The 20202-nt window shown below is 35.5% G+C and overlaps 1 protein-coding gene across 1 annotated transcript in view; it reads right to left on the minus strand.

Annotated features, from left to right (window-relative positions):
* Positions 1 to 19738, minus strand: part of plxnb2b (plexin b2b) — a gene marked incomplete at its 5' end in the record, with an annotated part of 56113 nt that extends 36375 nt beyond the window's left edge. The window contains 9 exons of the mRNA XM_079411367.1: positions 452 to 553; positions 3284 to 3395; positions 3808 to 3919; positions 5094 to 5250; positions 5730 to 5856; positions 7644 to 7744; positions 8256 to 8381; positions 10655 to 10843; positions 18629 to 19738. Coding sequence (XP_079267493.1) covers positions 452 to 553; positions 3284 to 3395; positions 3808 to 3919; positions 5094 to 5250; positions 5730 to 5856; positions 7644 to 7744; positions 8256 to 8381; positions 10655 to 10843; positions 18629 to 19738 — 2136 coding nt within the window. The remainder of the gene's footprint in view (positions 1 to 451; positions 554 to 3283; positions 3396 to 3807; positions 3920 to 5093; positions 5251 to 5729; positions 5857 to 7643; positions 7745 to 8255; positions 8382 to 10654; positions 10844 to 18628) is intronic.
* Between the last annotated feature and the right edge of the window lie 464 nt (positions 19739 to 20202).

Genomic DNA, 20202 nt, shown 5'->3' on the forward strand with positions numbered 1-20202 from the left:
ATGGATATAACCTCTGAAAACAATCTTAATATTAGGGGTGTCAATTTTACATTTTAAAAATGACTGATTATATAAATAAAATGTATTTGTATTAATTTAAAAAGGTTTATAGTTATTAATATATAATTAATATATGCTTTTAGTATTAATTAATATTTTTATTTATATTCTGTAACTGCAATGTTATTAATAATTACAGTAATTTCAATATAATATTATATATTAAAATTTACATGAGATTATATTATATTGCAGTATATTATATTATATTATACAATATTTTAATATATTAAATATATTATTAGTGATTAATTAGATTACTTAAACATGCAGTTATATTACACAATTGTGTCAGAAAACAAGACAAAAATATTGATTTAAAGATTTGAATGATCTTGTGTCCTTGAAGAATGACATGTGATGTAAAAGGAGGAGCAGAAACTGAACTCACCTTGTACGGGTCCAGATTGATGCCCTCAAAACTGATCCGGGTTTTGTATCCGACCGGGATAAGGACAGGATCTGGATTCTCGAACCGCGGACAGCTCTTGTTCTGTAACAGAGGAGACGGAGAACTCAGGAAAGCTGAATCTGCTGAAGTCCACAAGAAATCGACTGCAATTTTCTGAGCGCTTTTTAATTTGCATCCAACAAAAATGAATGAACATCCATTGAAACTGAAAAACTCATTAACTATGATGACGTGCATGAATAAAACAGTTCATTTACAGCTGAAATCTAATATATCCTCGCTGACATTGGCGAATGTGTCTAATTGCATAATTGCACATAATCCATTTTTTCCATCCATTTTGTTTTTATTTAGCTGATTCAGCTAATGTGTTTTGCATTAAAACTTTCAGAGTAAAGTCATTTCGTTTGCGTCCATTTCATCAGCCATGTGTGGTTCCAGGAAGCAGCAAATATCAAAGAGTGTGGAGGCCATTTCTGAAATTGCTGGCACTGGATATCGATAATGATTCAGCTGTATGCTTCAAGAAATGGTTTTAAGAAAATAAATAATTAAAACAACCAGACCAGTTGGATCCGGTGTTTGAAGACGAGAATCACATGAAACTAATCAAAGTGGCCTAAATCAATGGTGCTGATAGCAGACATACATCACCGAGACATTTCCTCGATGTGTGCTTTTTCATACATGTCATTTTTAGCACGATTCCTCAACTGCAATACTTAGAAGATGTTTTTATTTGCCTAATACACATTCCTGGTCTTAAAGGAATAGTTCACCCAAAAATGAAAAAAGTACTCACCCTCAGGCCATCCAAGATGTAGATGAGTTTGCTTCTTCATCATAACAGATTTGTATGCATTAATGTAGCATTACATCACTTACTCAGCAATGGATCCTCTGCAGTGAATGGGTGCCGTCAGAATGAGAGTCCAAACAGCTGATAAAAACATCATAATAATCCACACCACTCCAGTCCATCAGTTAATGTCTTGCGAAACAAAATACTGTGTGTTTCTGCATGAAACAAATCCATCATTAAGACAATTTAACTTTAAATCATTGCTTCTGGCCAAAATATTAGCCCATAATCCATTATAACGCTTATTAACGTTCTTAATATATTTGTTAAGAACTGTTTTAGATAGTGCTGTCAAATGATTAATCGTATCCAAAATAGTTTTTGTTTACATAATATATGCGTGTGTATTGTGTATATATATTATGTATATATAAAGACCATATATTTAAAAAAATATTTACATGTATATATTTATATAAAATATATCACACACGTAACATATTTGTCTTAAATATATACATGCGTGTGTGTGTGTTTATATATACATAATAAATTTACATTTAAATTACATTTAGTTATTTAGCAGATGCTTTTATCCAAAGCGACTTACAAATGAGGACAATAGAAGCAATCAAAACCAACAAAAGAGCAACAACAGGCAAGTGTTATGACGAGTCTCGGTTAGCCTAACGCAGGAAGTACATGTAGCAAGTGCTTTTTGTTTTATAAAGAAAACAAGTAGATAGAATAAAAAAGAAAGCTAGTGTTAGAGGGTCAGAAAGATACAAAGAAGACTAATAAATACAAAGAAGACAGATAGATAAAACAGAATTAGAATAGAGAGTGCTAAGAGTTAGAGGGTCATAACAAATATAATAAATAATTAGGGTTATAATAAATATACACACACATATATTATATAAACAAAAACTTTTATTTTGGATGCGATTAAGTGCAATTAATCGTTTGACAGCACTAGTTTTAGACTGTTTTGGCTAGTAAATGGTGTTTGAGCTGTGCATATTTCTCTCCTTTTCAGAAGGGACGACTTTTGGAATATGGACTCATATTTTAGCCCGAAGCAACAGTCTGAAGTTAAAGACCCTCTTAATGATGGACTGGTTTCTTACAAACATGCAGCTTTTCTACTGGTGGACCACTTGTGGATTATTGTGATGTTTTTATCAGCTGTTTGGACTCTCATTCTGACGGCACCCATTCACTGCAGAGGATCCATTGGTGAGCAAGTGATGTAATGCTACATATTTCTCCAAATCTGATCAAAAAACAAACCCATCTACATATTAGATGGCCTAAGGGTGAGTATATTTTCAGGACATTTTTATTTTTAGGTGAACCATTCCTTAAAACATAATCAAATGTATTCATAAACAATTATCCAATACAGATGTCATCTTTCTGACAACACTGGCAGTTTAAACATGTTAGATAGTGCTGGTTAGCACCTGCATTTCTTTCCGTTTCCTTTCAAAAATGGTTGTGAACACCATTTCAGGTTTAATATATTGCTTCAAACACATTTTATGATGTTTTGGTGTCGTACACAATCAGTAAAAAGTTTGGGGTTGGTATTTTTTTTTAATGTTTTTGAAAGAAGTCTCACCAAGGCTGCATTTATTTGGTCAAAAACTATAATATTACAAACTATTATTACAATTTAAATAACTTTATTTCTATTTGAATATATTTTAAAATGTCATTTATTCCAGTGACGACAAAGCTGAATTTTCTCTTTTATTTCAGGATTCTTTGATGAATAGAAGATTCAAAAGATTTATTTGAAATATAAATATTTTTTAACATTATAAATGTTTTGCTTTTGATTAATTTAATGCATCCCTTACAGAATAAAAGTATTAATTTCTTTAAAAAAAAAAAACCTTTTCTGATCAGTAGTGTATGTTGCTAAGTGAGGCGTGTAATAGACTATTACTGATAAAAAGGAAGAAAGCGGTGCATGTGAGCTCATTTGATTCTCTGTTCAGTACCTGTCTGTGTTTGATTATATTGGCGCCGGTTTCTGCATCGCTCAGATCCGTGCAGGTGTGCGCCGCAATGTTCCACTGGCATCCCCAAGCGCTGCTTACACAGGAAGTGCATCTGCGGAGAAAAACACGGAGCGATTAAAGCAGAGTTCTAGTTAAATTTTTCATCAGTGTAAATGTTTGGAGTAAAAGCATATAGTCCCGGTGCACTTCAAATAATACTCATTCATCGGCAATGTCCCACAGCTCTTAAAAAACACAAGGAGAAGGGAAAAAAAGAGATGATAGATCGACTTTCATGTGTGATGAATGAATGAGAAACGAAAGCAATTTCCTGCTCTTGCAGAAAAAAAAAAAAAAAAACGTAAGCAAGTCTCTATAGAAGCAAATTCAATTCCAGCTTCAGTGATACATTAGAATTTATGAGTAAACCTCATTGTTACAGATGCTCGTATTCATTATACACACACACAGTGGTGTCAGCATAAAGCGGAGACACACTCGCTGACAACAGACAGCAAACGTACGGCGTATTTTCTGCTTTCTGGACTGTCGCTGCACAGTTGTAGAACTTGTACTCGCTGGACGCCACCTCCACGCTACCATTCACAAAGATGCGGACCGGAACCGCCACGAAATCTGCAAAAAATGCACAGGGTCAGGAGAAGGTTAGCCAATCACAGCAAAGGTCATCAGCATCAAAGTCGTAAAGAAACAGTAGCAAAACAGTCTTAAAAAACCCTGATGAACATTGTAAATGGACTTGAAGTAGTTCTTACGACTATATGAGCTACATTTCAAGTCTTCCAAGGACTGTATGAGGACCAGACTGAAAGTCAAATTGAAGTCATAATGAGTTTAACTAGATCGGTCTGATTTTTTAACCAAATCAACTGATTCAGGGGAAATAATCAACTCAAAAGAGTGATTTGTTCACAAATTAGACGGCTAAATGGGAGAAGATTAGTCAGACTGACTTCTTTTATGGTGATTTTTTGTCCTTTTAGAAGCTTGACAGATGTGGTCACTATAAGATGCTGAAAACCGGTGTGAAATTTCATGACAATAACAAAATATAGTTTTGAAATAGCATGAAAATAATTAATTAATTAATAGAAAAACTATTAAATATTAAAATATATTGTACTTTCATATTTTACCATTTTTTTTAATAAATGACAATTATAATAAAATAAAATGGTTTATTACAAATAAAAAATAATATATATTTTTTAATTACAATACTTTATTTAATTTAGACTATTGCTTTAAACCCCACATAATTCTGGACCATTTTAAGAACTGGCCTGCAACATTATCTGAATTGTAATAGTTCTAGTAATAATAATAATAATAATAATAATAATCATAATCTTAAATAATTGTTTAAAAGATAAATGAATAAAATATAAAAAATTATTATTAACAACACATTATTGCTTTTATTAATGGTATTAATGGTAATAACATGTATTATTTGTATTAAATACACAAAAAATAATATAACATCTTCAATTACCAAATCACACAAACACTGTTGCATTTAACGCCACATCATTCTGGAACATAACTGAAGCCAAATAAATACAATAATAAAAATAAAATATTGAATAATTATTTATTAATTTAATTGAATAATCAATTTAATGTAGTAATTATTTAATGAAAATTGTAAGTAAATGTAATTGAAATCTAATACAAAATGAGAAGCTTTGAGGAACAGATAGCCCTTTGTTAGGACTAGGGTACTAAAACAGTTCATTCAAGGTCTGACACACATATGACGTGTCCTGTGTCTTGAGTCGTGACGTACCTTGGTGCGCAGGTGTCGGCAGTATAAGATGCTGCTCAGGTAAGCGGCAACTGATTTGGCCGTCCACCATCCTGGCGGTGCTCTGATAAGAGCCGAAGGCGCAGTGGATACGGTCTGAATCTCTGAGGATCGGCAGCGCTCGGACGTTTATCTCAACCTGAGGGACATTTAACAAACTCTCAACTCTGATATGAGAGAAAGGAGCAAAACAATCCAAATTTCGGTCTGAAATCTTTGATATATAGACAGTTTACATTTACAAAGATTACAATGAGGTGACTGCTTTGTGTTTATTCCATGCATTCCAAAATAACACTTCCAAACTTTGGCTGAATAATTGTCGATTTCATAAGAATGTTCTTGAACAAACAACAACTTTTAAACATTTCTCTCAATAAAAACAGCTAGAAGCGCTCTCTTAATACACGCATCCCGTAAAAGCGCAAAACACAACGGCAGCAGCTTTACAACAGCATTCTAAACACACCATCAGCACCCATTGTGTTTTCACCGTCTGTTCACCAATATGGCCTCATTGTGTGGGAGTCATGCTCAGCTTTTCTCATAATCAGCGCTGAGCAGTCTGGTTTAAAAATAAGACTCTGGTAATTGTGTCCGCGACACTCAGGCTGGTACCTGCTGGGACTTCAAGCAGCTGAGATTTGGCGGGTGGAAAGAGATGATTTTCACACACTGTTGGATCGGACTCCACAGCCAGCCGTTCTTTTCCTCCGCGCGACTGCACTCCGATCTCCTGGTGCATCTACACAATCAATAACGCATTATAACATAACACTCCTCATGCAATTAAATACAACAATATTATAATACAACATTTATGTTCAGGGAAAACATGACTGAGTCTTTACACTGAAATTTTGTATTCTGTAAATAATATAATAAAAAATCATGAAATCAATTGGTTCAATAAAAATTATATTTCTACATATACATACAGCAAAATAAATAACGTGTACGTAAATATATCAAATATATATAATAGTTAAAAAACTGTCAAAATGCAATCAGATTACATCTAAAATTATATAAATGAATACAGTAAAAATGATTTCAATTTGTTCAAATTCAAAATAATATATCTACATACACATCCAGTTAAAATAAAAGAATAAAATTAAAATCATGAATTCAATCGGTTCAAATTCAAGATTATATATCTACATACAGTAATATCTAAGTGTATGTAAAGTGTATAAAATATAAATAAAAAAATTTAAGTTTACATTTAAAATAATATAAAATAAATACAGAAATTCTATACACACACACACACACACACACACACACACACATATATATATATATATATATTAAGTTATTATAATTCTATTTAAAGAATATAAATGTAGTATGCAATATATAAATATTATATAAATTTAATACAAAAAATATATATATATATATATATATATATATATATATATATATATATATATATATATTTATTTATTTATTTATTTATTTAATTTGTGCTGTCAATCGATAAAAAAACAACAACTAATTAATCGCAAATTTTCCTGAAAATAATCGCGATTAATCCCACCTAACATTACAGTTTTTAAATATACTTTTATATTGCAATAATAATTTCACATTCGATTTTCAAATTAATGTACAAACAATTTAATGTTGTAAACAAAATTTAATGGCATCATGGGTGGTGACACATGCCTTTGGTGTGAGAGACCCGGGTTCGAATCCACTGTGAGACACCAATGTGTCCCTGAGCAAGACACTTAACCCCTAGTTGCTCCAGAGGCGTGCGACCTCTGACATATATAGCAATTGTAAGTCGCTTTGGATAAAAGCGTCAGCTAAATGAATAAATGTAAATGTAAATCTTTTTTATGACTGAAGGCCAGTTTCACTGATACCAATTAATACTGATTTCCCTACAAAATAAATTTTAACCATTGACTATAGACATTAAACATTACATTATAATTAAGAGCTATCAATTTTAACATTTATTAGACTTTAAAAATAACTTCTAATTTAAGTGAACTTAAAACAATCTTCACATGAACCCATTAATAAATGTTATATTTAGCTAGGCTACCTGTGCCCCTCAGCAGAAATATACAGAAATTGAATAAAGTTATCAAACACTAAATTCTAAACTAAATACAGATATACACTTACAGCTATATAAAAGTTATTGATTTCCTCTTTTTTTTCCCTCTTCTATTTTCTCTCAACTTTCATCACCTTTTCTGACCCATTTCAGTCTCTACTAATGAGCTGACGATTTGAATCGGGTGTGCTAGATGATATAGAACTCATATATATTACATGCAAGCACAGTTTTAAGGCATGTAGTTTTAATCGCCTTTTTGGTAACTTCATGCCTTAACTGACCACGACATTGCATGCACGTAGTTTATTTCGCGCTTCGATATGAATTGATACAGGCGCACATTTTATTTTATTTTCTATTTAATTTTTTTCCTATTTTATTTGGCAAGTACAGTAGAAACAGAGGCTGGATTTAAGCTTAATAAAGCAATTTTAAGCCAAAAATGTGGGTACCTTCCCTCCAGGACACACCAGCCACAGTACGGATCTCTCTGAGCGACACATGACTGGCAGTCTGACTTCAGATGGCAGGCCTGTACGGGCACCTTTGTGATCTACATGACCACAAATCAATGAAAAGATTCAAATAAAGTTGCACTCAACAGAGCTAGGATGCATCTAAAGGATGCAATGCAAAAGCAATTACAATTCAGTCGATTTTAAAAGGTCCCAAAGAGACAATAGTCAAAACAATAAAAGTAAAGTAGTTTTTTGAAAAGTAAATAAGTTTACACTGAAATTAACTGATCTAAACGAAGCCTGTGTGTTAATCAGTTTGAGCGGAATTAAATGCAGAAAACTACAGAGAAGACAACAAACAGCAAAGCACTAAGAATTTGAATAAACATAGCAATTACACCACTGTAAGGTCATAAACTCAGCAAGAGGTACGCTGTACTGATGCCTTAAAAAAAATAATAACATATATTTCAGCACCAACAGGAGGCGTAACAACAAAAGGCGCTGAAATAGTCGCAATCATGCGTTTTCTGAGTTCAAAGGCGGCGATAATCAAAGAGCTGCTACCTAGTACACCGTCTATGATAAATGACTCCAGCCCCGTACCTTTTTCTCAGTGGTGATGTACAAGTGCGCCTGGGTTTTGTCAAAGAAAAGGTTCTTATTTATGTAGCCGCTGGTTTTGTAGCCCGGACCGGGGTTGTACGCCTCTGGCTGGCTTGACAAATGTACCTGGGTAAAGAGAGAACAATAGACAAAAACCTGCAATTAGAAATAGACACAGAAAAACCTGCAATTAAACAGTCGAGCACAGGACAGGACACATTTGTCATATTTACGGACCACACAAAACCCCCTAAGCACGTCCCATGCACCTGAGCCGCACCTGACAACGTGTCAACTCCAAACTAATAGCCTACAAGCCGCATAATGACCATAAAACCCGGCTCCGTTTGCAGAAAACTCACCAAAACCTCCATCTGGACTGTTTTTATCCATCTATCGCTCAATTTCATCTGTCTATCCTACAAATAATCAGCTCTAACAAAGCCTTTTTATTGGGACGTACCAATTGGACTCAAGTGGAGCGAGAGGTTCATTATTTCTAATATATCGTCTAACGTGTTTAGTTGTGTCTGGGTTCGGTGACAGTAATATCTTTTTCTCTTTCATCCCTGTCAGAGATTCGCTACGTCCACCCTCCAATTCCCTCACCTGCCAAAGCCTAAACTCCAGCTTTGTGATGAGCATTCTAAATCAGGTGTGTGACACCAGGTAGCTAGCTGGTTGAAGCGGTTCACTAATTGGTTGTCTCAAATTTCCTCAACATTTCCTTAACAAGGCCTCTTTTCGGCGTCCTCCTACAGTCTGTCAATTTTTGGTTATTTTTACATTGAGGAAAACTTAGTTAAAGGGTTAGTTCACTCAAAAATGAGGATTGTGTCATTTACTTCTCTTCGTGTTGTTTCAAACCAGTATGACTTTCTTTTTTGGAGCACGAAAGGAGAAATTATGAATACTGTGCTGGCTGTTCTTTTCCAGGTCATAATAAATGAAGAGAACTGATACTTTCAAGCTTCAAAAAGTTATTAAAGCATCATAAAAATATAATGTAGTAAATATGTCTTTTTGCACTATATTTCAAATCTTCTAAAAATCTTCTAAAGAGCCCCCCCCCCAAAAAAAATCTGTAATTTTTCACTAATCATAGAGTTAAACTCAAGAACAGAATCACTTAGTTTTGTGAAGCGCATTAAATGATTCACTGAAAAGATTCAAGTGACTCAAAAGATTCATTCACATTGCTACTTCGAGCATGAACAAAGGAAAGACTTAAAGGGGTCATATGATGCGATTTCAAGTTTTCCTTTCTCTTTGGAAGCTGTTTGTGCAACGATAAGATCCCTGAAGATGCAAAGACTAAAGTCTCAAAACCAAAGAGTCTATCAAAGTTAAGACTCGTCCACACCTTCCTAAAATGGCTCATTTAAATACAGCCCAACATGTCTACATCACGGTGTGGGAAGAATTGCGAAACACCGCCCAAATGTATACGTGATGAAAGAAGGCGCCATGTCCTGGAGACGCTGTGTTTCGTTGTGAAAGAGAAAGCACTTTGTTTGGGCTTCCAAAAGAGGACACAGCTAGAAATCAGTGGTTAAGTTGTATTTACAACACTATTCCAGAGCAGTACAACCCAAATATTCGAGTGTGTGCAGCGCATTTTACGGAGGACTATTTCCTGAACCTGGAAGAGTAGCCTACAATGCTGGCTGCACAAAGGCTGTTTCTATAAAGTGGGGCAATTCCAACTTTGCAAGGACAGTCTGACGCTTCTGACTCACAGCCTGTAAGTACGTTTTCTTATTTAAAGAATTTGCCACTGACGATTCAAATGCAAAAGAGTTTTGAGCAGTGTAGAGTAGTGCTTGTTTATCGTTTCTCCGATCATAAATGCAGGTAATGTTTATGCGGCGCGATGCAACACGTAAAAGACAGTATAAGTCATTATAATCAGTAATTATGTCCCCACTGGATGCAACAAATGCCTCGTTTATAATGGGTTTTATTGTTTTAGTGTCGTCGCGCCAGGACACAGAATCAAAATACAGTAAGGGGCGTAACATTTCTGTCTCACGCTTGAGGTATTCGGCCAATCACAACGCACTGGATAGCTGGCCAATCAGAGCACGCCTCGCTTCTCAGAACGATGAGCTTTGAAAAAATGGATGCGTTTCAGAAAGAAAAACTCAAAGTGATTTGCAATGGCATCAGGGTGAGCACATGGTTTTCATTGTTGGGTGAACGATCCCTATAAAACAATGTTTATAGTTCACATTCAGAGGTCATTCAGTAGTGTTTTTCTTACATAACTTTGAATACATTCCTACTTATATTCCCACAGAGTGGTGAAACAACTCAAAGCTATAGGTTATGGCACCTCAGGATGAGGGTTTGTGCACCATGTGAATGTCGTTTTTAGAATTGAACACAGCTTATCTCACCTTGATCACCTCTCCGGCATTGTGTCCCAGAAAAGCAATGGTGTGATCATTCTCGACAGCCACAGCCACTGCGGTAAGCAGGTTCTGCCTGGTGAAGACGGGATTGGCCTTCAAGGCAAACTCCTGTCGACTGGCCAACGGAGACGGGAGAAAATCAGCTCCGCACTTGTACTGGTTCACAATGTCTTTCTGCAAGACAACAAAGAGTTAAGGGAAACATACTAAAACATGATATCAAAATGTACTATTTATATGCTACTGGCCTTATCTTGTTAATCTTTCATCAAAATATAATAACTTGCTCCAGCTCTAAAAAAATATTTCTAGTATCTTCTTTCACTGCATCACAGAAGTTAAAAGGGTTATAAAAGAGCACATTTTGTAAATCTCTACCGGGAGCTGTATGTTAAGCACATCAAAATCATTAGTCCTTGCTGCAGTTTTCCCAAAACACACTTTTAACCGGGATCATTTCAGGATGTAAGCAGTAGTGAAATCACTCAAAAACGTGGAGCTTATTTTCATGAAAGTTTAAAAATAGAAAACATTTTTAAAAACATAATTAAGTTTTTCAAAGGGTTTGATCAATAGATCAAATCATCTAAAAAGTTTGATCTTAAATTGATAAATATAATTTAAAATAATTTTAAAATATGTATGTGTATATATATATATATATATATATATATATATATATATATATATATATATATGTGTGTGTGTGTGTGTGTGTGTGTGTGTATGTATGTGTATATATATATATATATATATATATATATATATACATACATACATACATACATACATACATACATACACACACACATATATATATATATATATATATATATATGTGTGTGTGTGTGTGTGTGTATGTATATATACATACATACATACATACATACATACATACATACATACACACACACATATATATATATATATATATATATATATATATATATATATATATATATGTGTGTGTGTGTGTGTGTGTGTATGTATGTATGTATGTATGTATGTATGTATGTATATATATATACATACATACACTGTATATATATATATATATATATATATATATATATATATATATATATATATATATATATATATACACAGTGCCCTCCAAAAGTATTGGAACAGTAAGGCCAATTCATTTATTTTTCCTGTAGACTGAAAACATTTGGGTTTGACATCAAAAGATGAATATGAGATGAGAGATTAACATTTCAGCTTTTATTTACATGTATTTTCATCTGGATCTGATACACAACTTAGAAGATCGCACCTTTAGTCTGAACCCACCCATTTTTCATGTTACCAAAAGTATTGGAAGAGATAGAATTAACATAGATTAAAGTGAAAAACACTTAATATTTAGTTGCAGATCTTTTGCTTTCAATAACTGCATCAAGCCTGTGACCCATTGACATCACCAAACTTTTGCATTCTTCTTTTGTGATGCTTTTCCAGGCTTTCACCGCAGCCTCTTTCAGTTTTGGGGGGTTACTCCCTTCAGTCTCTTCTTTAGCAGGTAAAATGCATACTCTACAGGGTTTAAGTGTGGAGACTGACTTGGCCAGTCTAAAACCTTCCACTTCTTGCCCCTGATGAACTCCTTTGTTGTTTTGGCACTATGTTTTAGGTCATTATCTTACTGCATGATGAAGGATCTCCCAATCAGTTTGGTTGCATCTTTCTGTAAATTGTCAGACAAAATATTTCTGTAGACTTCTGAGTTAATTTTGCTGCTGCCATCATGTGTTACATCATTAATGAAGATTAATGAGCCTGTCCCAGAAGAAGCGATGAAAGCCCAAGCCACTACATTACTTGTGTAATGTGTACTATAATGTACACCTGTGTACACTGTGTTTCAGATGAGCTTGTATGTTTGGGATCATGAGCAGATCCTTTCTTTCTCCAAACTTTAGCCTTTCCATCACTTTGGTCCATAAAATCAGTCCATAAAACCTTGTCCCAGAATTTTTTAGGCTCGTCTCCTATTCTTCTTGCTAATGAGTGGTTTGCATCTTCTGGTGTAGCCTCTGTACTTTTGTTCATGAAGTCTTCTGCGAACAGTAGATTGTGATACCTTCACTCCTGCCCTCTGGAGGGTGTTACTGATGTCACTAACAGTTGTTTTAGGGTCTTTCTTTACAGCTGTCACAATGTTTCTGTCATCAACTGCAGATGTTTTCCTTGATCTACCCGTTTGAGGTGTTACTTAGTACACCAGTGGTTTCTTTCTTCCTCAGGAGATTCCAAATGGTTGTACTTGCTATTGCCAGTGTTTGTGCAATGGTTTGATTGATTTTTCATCTTCTCTCAGCTTCACAATTGCTTGTTTTTAACCCATAGACACCTCTCTGGTTTTCATGTTGGTTACACGTCTAACTAACTATAAATGCAGTCTGCACGGATCTGAAACTGAGCGCAGACAGTCAGTGCTATTTATTGTTTGAATAATCAATTAATAGGACACACCAGGGCAACAAAACACACCTGTCAGTCACATGGTCCAATACTTTTGGTAACATGAAAAATGGGTGGGTTCAGACTAAAGGTGCGATCTTCTAAATTGTGTATCAGATCCAGATGAAAATACCTGTAAATAAAAGCTGAAATGTTAATCTCTCATCTCATATTCATCTTTTGATGTCAAACCCAAATGTTTTCAGTCTACAGCAAAAATAAAGGAATTGGCCTTACTGTTCCAATACCTTTGGCGGGCACTGTGTGTGTATATATATATATATATATATACACAGAGGGGAAAAAAATTATTTGATCCCCTGCTAATTTTGTACGTTTGCCCACTGACAAAGAAATGATCAGTCTTTAATTTTAATGGTAGGTTTATTTTAACAGTGAGAGACAGAATAACAACAAAAAAATCCAGAAAAACACATTTCAAAAGAGTTATAAATTGATTTGCATTTTACTGAGTCAAATAAGTATTTGAACCCTTCGCAAAACATGACTTAGTACTTGGTGGTAAAAACCCTTGTTGGCAATCACAGAGGTAAGACGTTTCTTGTAGCTGGCCACCAGGTTTGCACACATTTCAGGAGGGATTTTGTCCCACTCCTCTTTGCAGATCCTCTCCAAGTCATTAAGGTTTCGAGGCTGACGTTTGGCAACTCAAACCTTCAGCTCCATCCACAGATTGTCTATGGGATTAAGGTCTGGAGACTGGCTAGGCCACTCCAGGACCTTAATGTGCTTCTTCTTGAGCCTCTCCTTTGTTGCCTTGGCCGTGTGTTTTGGGTCATTGTCATGCTGGAATACCCATCCACAACCCATTTTCAATGCCCTGGCTCTGACGGTACATTGCCCCGTCCATCGTCCCTTTGATACGGTGCAGTAGCCCTGTCCCCTTAGCAGAAAAACACCCCCAAAGCATAATGTTTCCAACTCCATGTTTGATGGTGCTCCTGGGGTCATAGGCAGCATTCCTCCTCCTCCAAACACGGTGAGTTGAGTTGATGCCAAAGAGCTGGATTTTGGTCTCATCTGACCACAACACTTTCACCCAGTTCTCCTCTGAATCATTGGCAAACTTCAGACGGGCCTGTACATGTGCTTTCTTGAGCAGGGGGACATTGCGGGCGCTGCAGATTTCAGTCCTTCATGGCATAGAGCCCCAGACCGAGGGAGATTGACAGTTATTTTGTGTTTCTTCGATTTGCGAATAATCGCACCAACTGTTGTCATCTTCTCACCAAGCTGCTTGGTGAATTGTCTTGTAGCCCATTCCAGCCTTGTGTAGGTCTACAATCGTGTCCCTGACATCCTTGGACAGCTCTTTGGTCTTGGCCATGGTGGAGAGTTTGGAATCTGATTGATTGATTGCTTCTGTGGACAGGTTGTCTTTTACACAGGTAAGGAGCTGAGATTAGGATTACTCCCTTTAACAGAGTGCTCCTAATCTCAGCTCCTTACCTGTAGAAAAGACACCTGGGAGCCAGAAATCTTGCTGACTGATAGGGGATCAAATACTTATTTCACTCATTAAAATGCAAATCAATTTATAACTTTTTGGAAATATATATATATGTGTGTGTGTGTGTGTGTGTATATATATATATATATATATATATATATATATATATATATATATATATATATATATACATATACATATATATATTTATTAGGGGTGTAAATCGGATGGTTCGTCACGATACCCAGCGATAAGATATTTGCTGATACCTCAAAAAAAATCTACGATACGATTACGATTCGATTTGATAAAGGAGTATATCGATCGATATTTAGATATTATGATATTATACACCTATTGTAAACAACCATCTACATTTTTATTAGCTCAAAAATGCAATAATATATTTAACATGAATATTTATCTGAAATTTTCACATCCTGTACCTCAATTGAGACATTCACAACAACAACAACAAAATATAGCCCTATAGACTTTTTTTTTATTATTAATGAAGAAAATAAACAATTGGAAAAACAATTCTGGCTGCTACTATGGGCTCAGTGCTAAAAATCTTTTCTACAGATAACCAAAATACAAGCAATAGCAGAAAATAAATACAATAAAACAAAGACACAAGTTCAATAAACAGTGCTTTTCAGGTTTTTCAGCTCAGGCTAAAATACATTTTCAGGTACGCAATGAAATGTCAAATAACTGCATAGTCTTCACTGTATAAATTAAATATAGATTAATAATGTTTGATGTTACAAAGGTTATTTAGTCAAGAGCAGTGAGAACTTGTATTTTTCTTTGACAGCATTAGATTTATTATTAGTTTGCTTTCACTTTAAGAATGAAAGCACAGATTTAATATACTGAAACACATGCATTTTCTCTCTCAACTGTTTATGTTAAGACATATGCCTAACCGACTGTGTTTTACTAGGATATTCGCCAAAGCGCGCATTTTGATGTAATTTTTGTCTATTTATTCATCCATGGACAAAAAAGCGGAAGAGAGCTCAATTTAGTATTTGCGTGTGGTGTAGACGCGGGTGTCTGTGTGCGTGTGCTTCAGATGTGTGCACAGAAAACTTCTCACACAGCGCTGGAGTGTCTTTTATGCGTAGCTTATGCCTTCGGGCAGTCCTCATATCGAGTCCTGATACGTGAGTTTGAATGAGAACGCACGCGTTGGTGGTAATGCATAGACAGACATTATGTGAAAATGTGGACAGTGCCAAAATAAAGGTGCCTATTTATACTACAAATATTGATATTTTACGTGTGGCATCGATGCATCGTATCGTCAGACATCGTATCAATGTATGTATGAATCGTTACACCCCTATATATATATACACACTAGTGCTGTCAAATGATTAATCGCATCCAAAATAAAAGTTTTTGTTTACATAAACTGTATTGTAGTGTTGTCAAAAGACCCGGTACTTCGGTACCAAATCGGTACAAAAAAAATTAAAACGTCACGGTACCAGGTTTTTTTAAGTACCGGTGGTACAGAGTACCCAGTCAATCCGGTTCTTGACGCGTATGGCCCTATGATTTCCGCGATGCAGAAAACGCGGACGGAATCTCGGAATCCAGTTATAAAAACGGAATTTACAGTTTAGCACGGAATGTCACGGAATTTGTCAAAGTTTGGATGAATTAATCAAAAGTAGGTCATTACACTTAAATCAAATCGCAACATGGACTAGTATCTGTAAATATTAAGCTGCAAAAGTCGATTCAAATATGAATCCTGCATGTTCTGCGAGTCTCTGTGTGAATGAATGAATGGCAGAGACTTTTTTTTTACTACACACACTGAAGCGTGCCTGAAGCTCGCGGTGATTTCATCATCTGCCAGAACTGCTCTGAGAGTCACTTCACGAGCATTTTACCGTTTCATTAGAGTAAAATCAGCGTCATATCATATAGCTACACACACAAATTTAAAGGTATTCACGGCAACCTGTCAAAATAAAAGTTTATCTTAAAGACATTGTGCCAGAAATATATTTCTATTATTTAGTAGAATGTATGTGATACTATTACTACTGTTGAATTTTTTTATAAATCTTTATTTTTTAAAGAAATAATCAGACAATATTTCTTCCATATTTTAATTTTAATAGTAAATCCCCTTTATTTACCAAAAAAAAAAAAAAAAGTTAAAATTTCATTAATTAAAAGACAAATAAAATTTGGGTGAAACTTGTTTACGGTTTTTCATACTTATTATTGCGAAAAAGCTTGAAACAAAATTTTAAATAAGTATAAAGAATGGCATTGATTTTTGTACATTTTATTTTTGTTTGACTTTATTAATAAAAATAGTGTGTTTTTTAATTAGCATGTTTTTGTGTTTTGCTTTGGTACCGAGAACTGTGGATTTTCACTGGTATCGGTACTGAATACTGAAATTTTGGTAGCGTGACAAAACTAATGTATTGTGTACTGTATATTTATAATGCATATATAAATACACACACATACAGCATATATTTTAAAAATATTTACATGTATATACATGTATATTAGGGCTGTGTATTGGCAAGAATCTGGCGATACGATACGAATCACGATACAGGGGTTGCAATACGATATATTGCGATACATTGCGATACTGTAAGCAAGGCGATATATTGGGATATTTCTTACTTTAGGAATAGGATATATATTTTTTAGGAAATCTGTCATTAAGAACACACCACCATATGCAAACCTTAGTAAAAAATAAATAAATAAAAATAGTTTAACCAGAACACACTGCAGAACACACTGGGATCAGCATTTGCAATAATCAGTCCCTAACCACTTTTTGTGCAGCACGAGTAAAGTGGGAAATATTCAAGTGCTTGCATGATTCTTTAGTTAAATGTATGTATAAAATGTATTTTATAAAAAGATAAAAATATATATTTATAGACTCTACTTTAAAGTTTCACAGTTTAAGTTTACACTTGTGACATGCAATGTTATAACATTTGATCTGAACAAAAAATTACATCTGCTTAATATCAAGGAAAAATAAAGTGCTTGCAGGATTCCTAAAGAAAACAAAACAATGTAAAACAATCAAATAAATACAGAAGTTAAACATTCTCAGAACTTTTCAACTTGGATTTCACAGGTTTTTCAGTTTGTATTTATGTTCCGTGTGGAATCGCAGAGACCGCGACGCGAGCACCGCCCCAACTGCACAAAACGCCCCAAATTACGAGAGAAAGCTGCAGCTGCACGGCGACTCTACCGCCCACCACGCCCCACGCAAAGGCTCTTCAACACGGGATGCGCAAAAGCCCAAATCCTCGATTACTGGCAGCGAACTATATTAACGCTAACATTTGGAGTGCCCTGATGCTAGTATTTCCTGTCACTGTTTAAGTTCAGAGATGAAGACTGATATCTAGCGGTTGGGATATGAACTCAAAACGAAACAACTGCCATGAATCTTGTATTATTTTTATTTTTAATTTTTTTAATATCGATATTCCGTTTTGGAGAATCGATACAGTATCGCCAAACAAAATATTGCGATACGTGTATCGATATTTTCTTACACCCCTAATGTATATATTTATATTCATTTAATTTATATCATAAATATATTTAATATATATACGTAACATTTTTCTTAAATGCATACATGCATGTGTGTGTATTTATACATACATAATAAATATCCACAGTACACACACGTATATTGTGTAAACAAAAACTTTAATTAAACTTTTGATTAATCATTTGACAGCACTAATACACACACGCACACACACACACACACACACACACACACACACACACACACACACACACACACACATGTAAATAACTAACTAATTCCATGTAAATAACGGGTATCAATGCAGAAATAAAATAAAATTAAATTAAGTTAAAAATATTATATAAAATTAAATAAAAAAAAAATAAGCTAAGCTAAACATTGTCAGTTGTTAAACTGGCAAAAAATACATTTTCCACTTTGATCAATGTTATGAAAAGCTGCTACTTACATCATGTTTGACACATGGATCATCTTTACTGGATGTGTAGGGACTCTCCACAACTACTCTGTCGTCATTCTTGCCATTGTTCGTGTAGCATGCAGTAACGATGGCCAAAAGTTTCTGGTTGATGTTTTTAAGGGGATACATACACAGAGCTGATTCAGTGGCCCCTTCCTCTGAGCTAGCCACCACAAACAAGATTTTATCCCACTCCCGGACATTCCCGTACTCTCCGGAATCGGACATGGCCTGGGCCAGCTCTTTCCCCGGGTCTGTCAAATATGCGGCCTGGACTTTATTGTAACGATTCTTCACACCACAACTAAGCTGGAGCTCCGTGTATGAATAATAGTGATTGTCGTTTTCGCAGAGGCGCGAAACAAAAGTAAAGTTCTTATTGTCCGTTCCACCGAGAGTGCGTGAAAAAAGGAAGTAGACAAAGTTGTCGTTTTTGAAGGTGAAACGGAAATCGTGAAGATACTTTGGCACGAAGGGAACTGCCTGGACCGTAGATGCCTCGATAATGCTCTCAAACACGACCCAGTCGCGGTAGTTCTGCACGATTCTGGTGCTGATGAGTTTGGAGCTGTCCATGCTTCCGTAGCCCTTCCCGACTAAAAAGACGTTGAACGGTTTATCGTCAATTTCAAGCGTGGCCATGACTCCTACCACAGAAACATGCTCTTCGGTGCTGGCGGCGTAGGTCCGCTCCCCTTTGCTGTCGCTGTAGTATATCTGCTCTTTGACGTTGGTGAGGTTGAGCAGAGAGCAGATTCCTCGGTATAAGCTCCCACAGACTATCAGCGACCCGTTATCCGAATGAACCAGCAAGAGTTTATTGGTGTTGTTGGTGTCTTTCAGGTCCTGACAAGTAGACACCGGAGGGGTGCAACCCCTTGCATCTTTCTTGGGGCCCGTTTCAGCTCTGGCCTCAAGATACAATGAAGAGTTTAACTGATAAATGGCATTGACAGCACCCAGGTAAACACGGCCAGTCTGCGGGTCCTGTGCCACGTTATTGATGGGCGTGTCTGTGGAAAACTCCAGTATGGACTCTTCGGAGGATGCAGTGGTTACTTGTAGGACCAGTAGAACCGCTGGTAACCAGGTGGCCATTGCTAGAAAAAGAAAGAGTTTGAATTAGGACAAATGACAAAATGCTAAGTTCAGATGTTGTGGTGTCAATTTGTTGGAGCACTGACTTGCGTGGTTAAGCAAGGAAAAAATTGAGGTTAATTCATAGTGCATTCTAATTACATCACTATTACTATTACTCATTCGCTTTAGAAGTGTAAAAACATGGTAGCAACCACCTCAAACACCCTAGCAACACCCTAGAACCCACCCAGAAAACATAAACGCTTACTAAATCATCCCAGCTACACTCAAGCAACATCCTAGCAACCCCCAGAAACAGCATAGAAACTTCACTCAGAACATCATAGAAACCCCCTTAAACATCATAGCGACCACCCAAAACATCACAGAAATCCAATAAAACATTCCAGCAACACCCTAGCAACCCTAAGAAAGCTTTGACAACCTCCTAGGACATCTTAGTAACGCCCTAGAAATCATCC

The sequence above is a fragment of the Barbus barbus genome (genome assembly GCF_936440315.1).
Source record: "Barbus barbus genome assembly, chromosome: 48".
Taxonomy (NCBI): domain Eukaryota; kingdom Metazoa; phylum Chordata; class Actinopteri; order Cypriniformes; family Cyprinidae; genus Barbus; species Barbus barbus.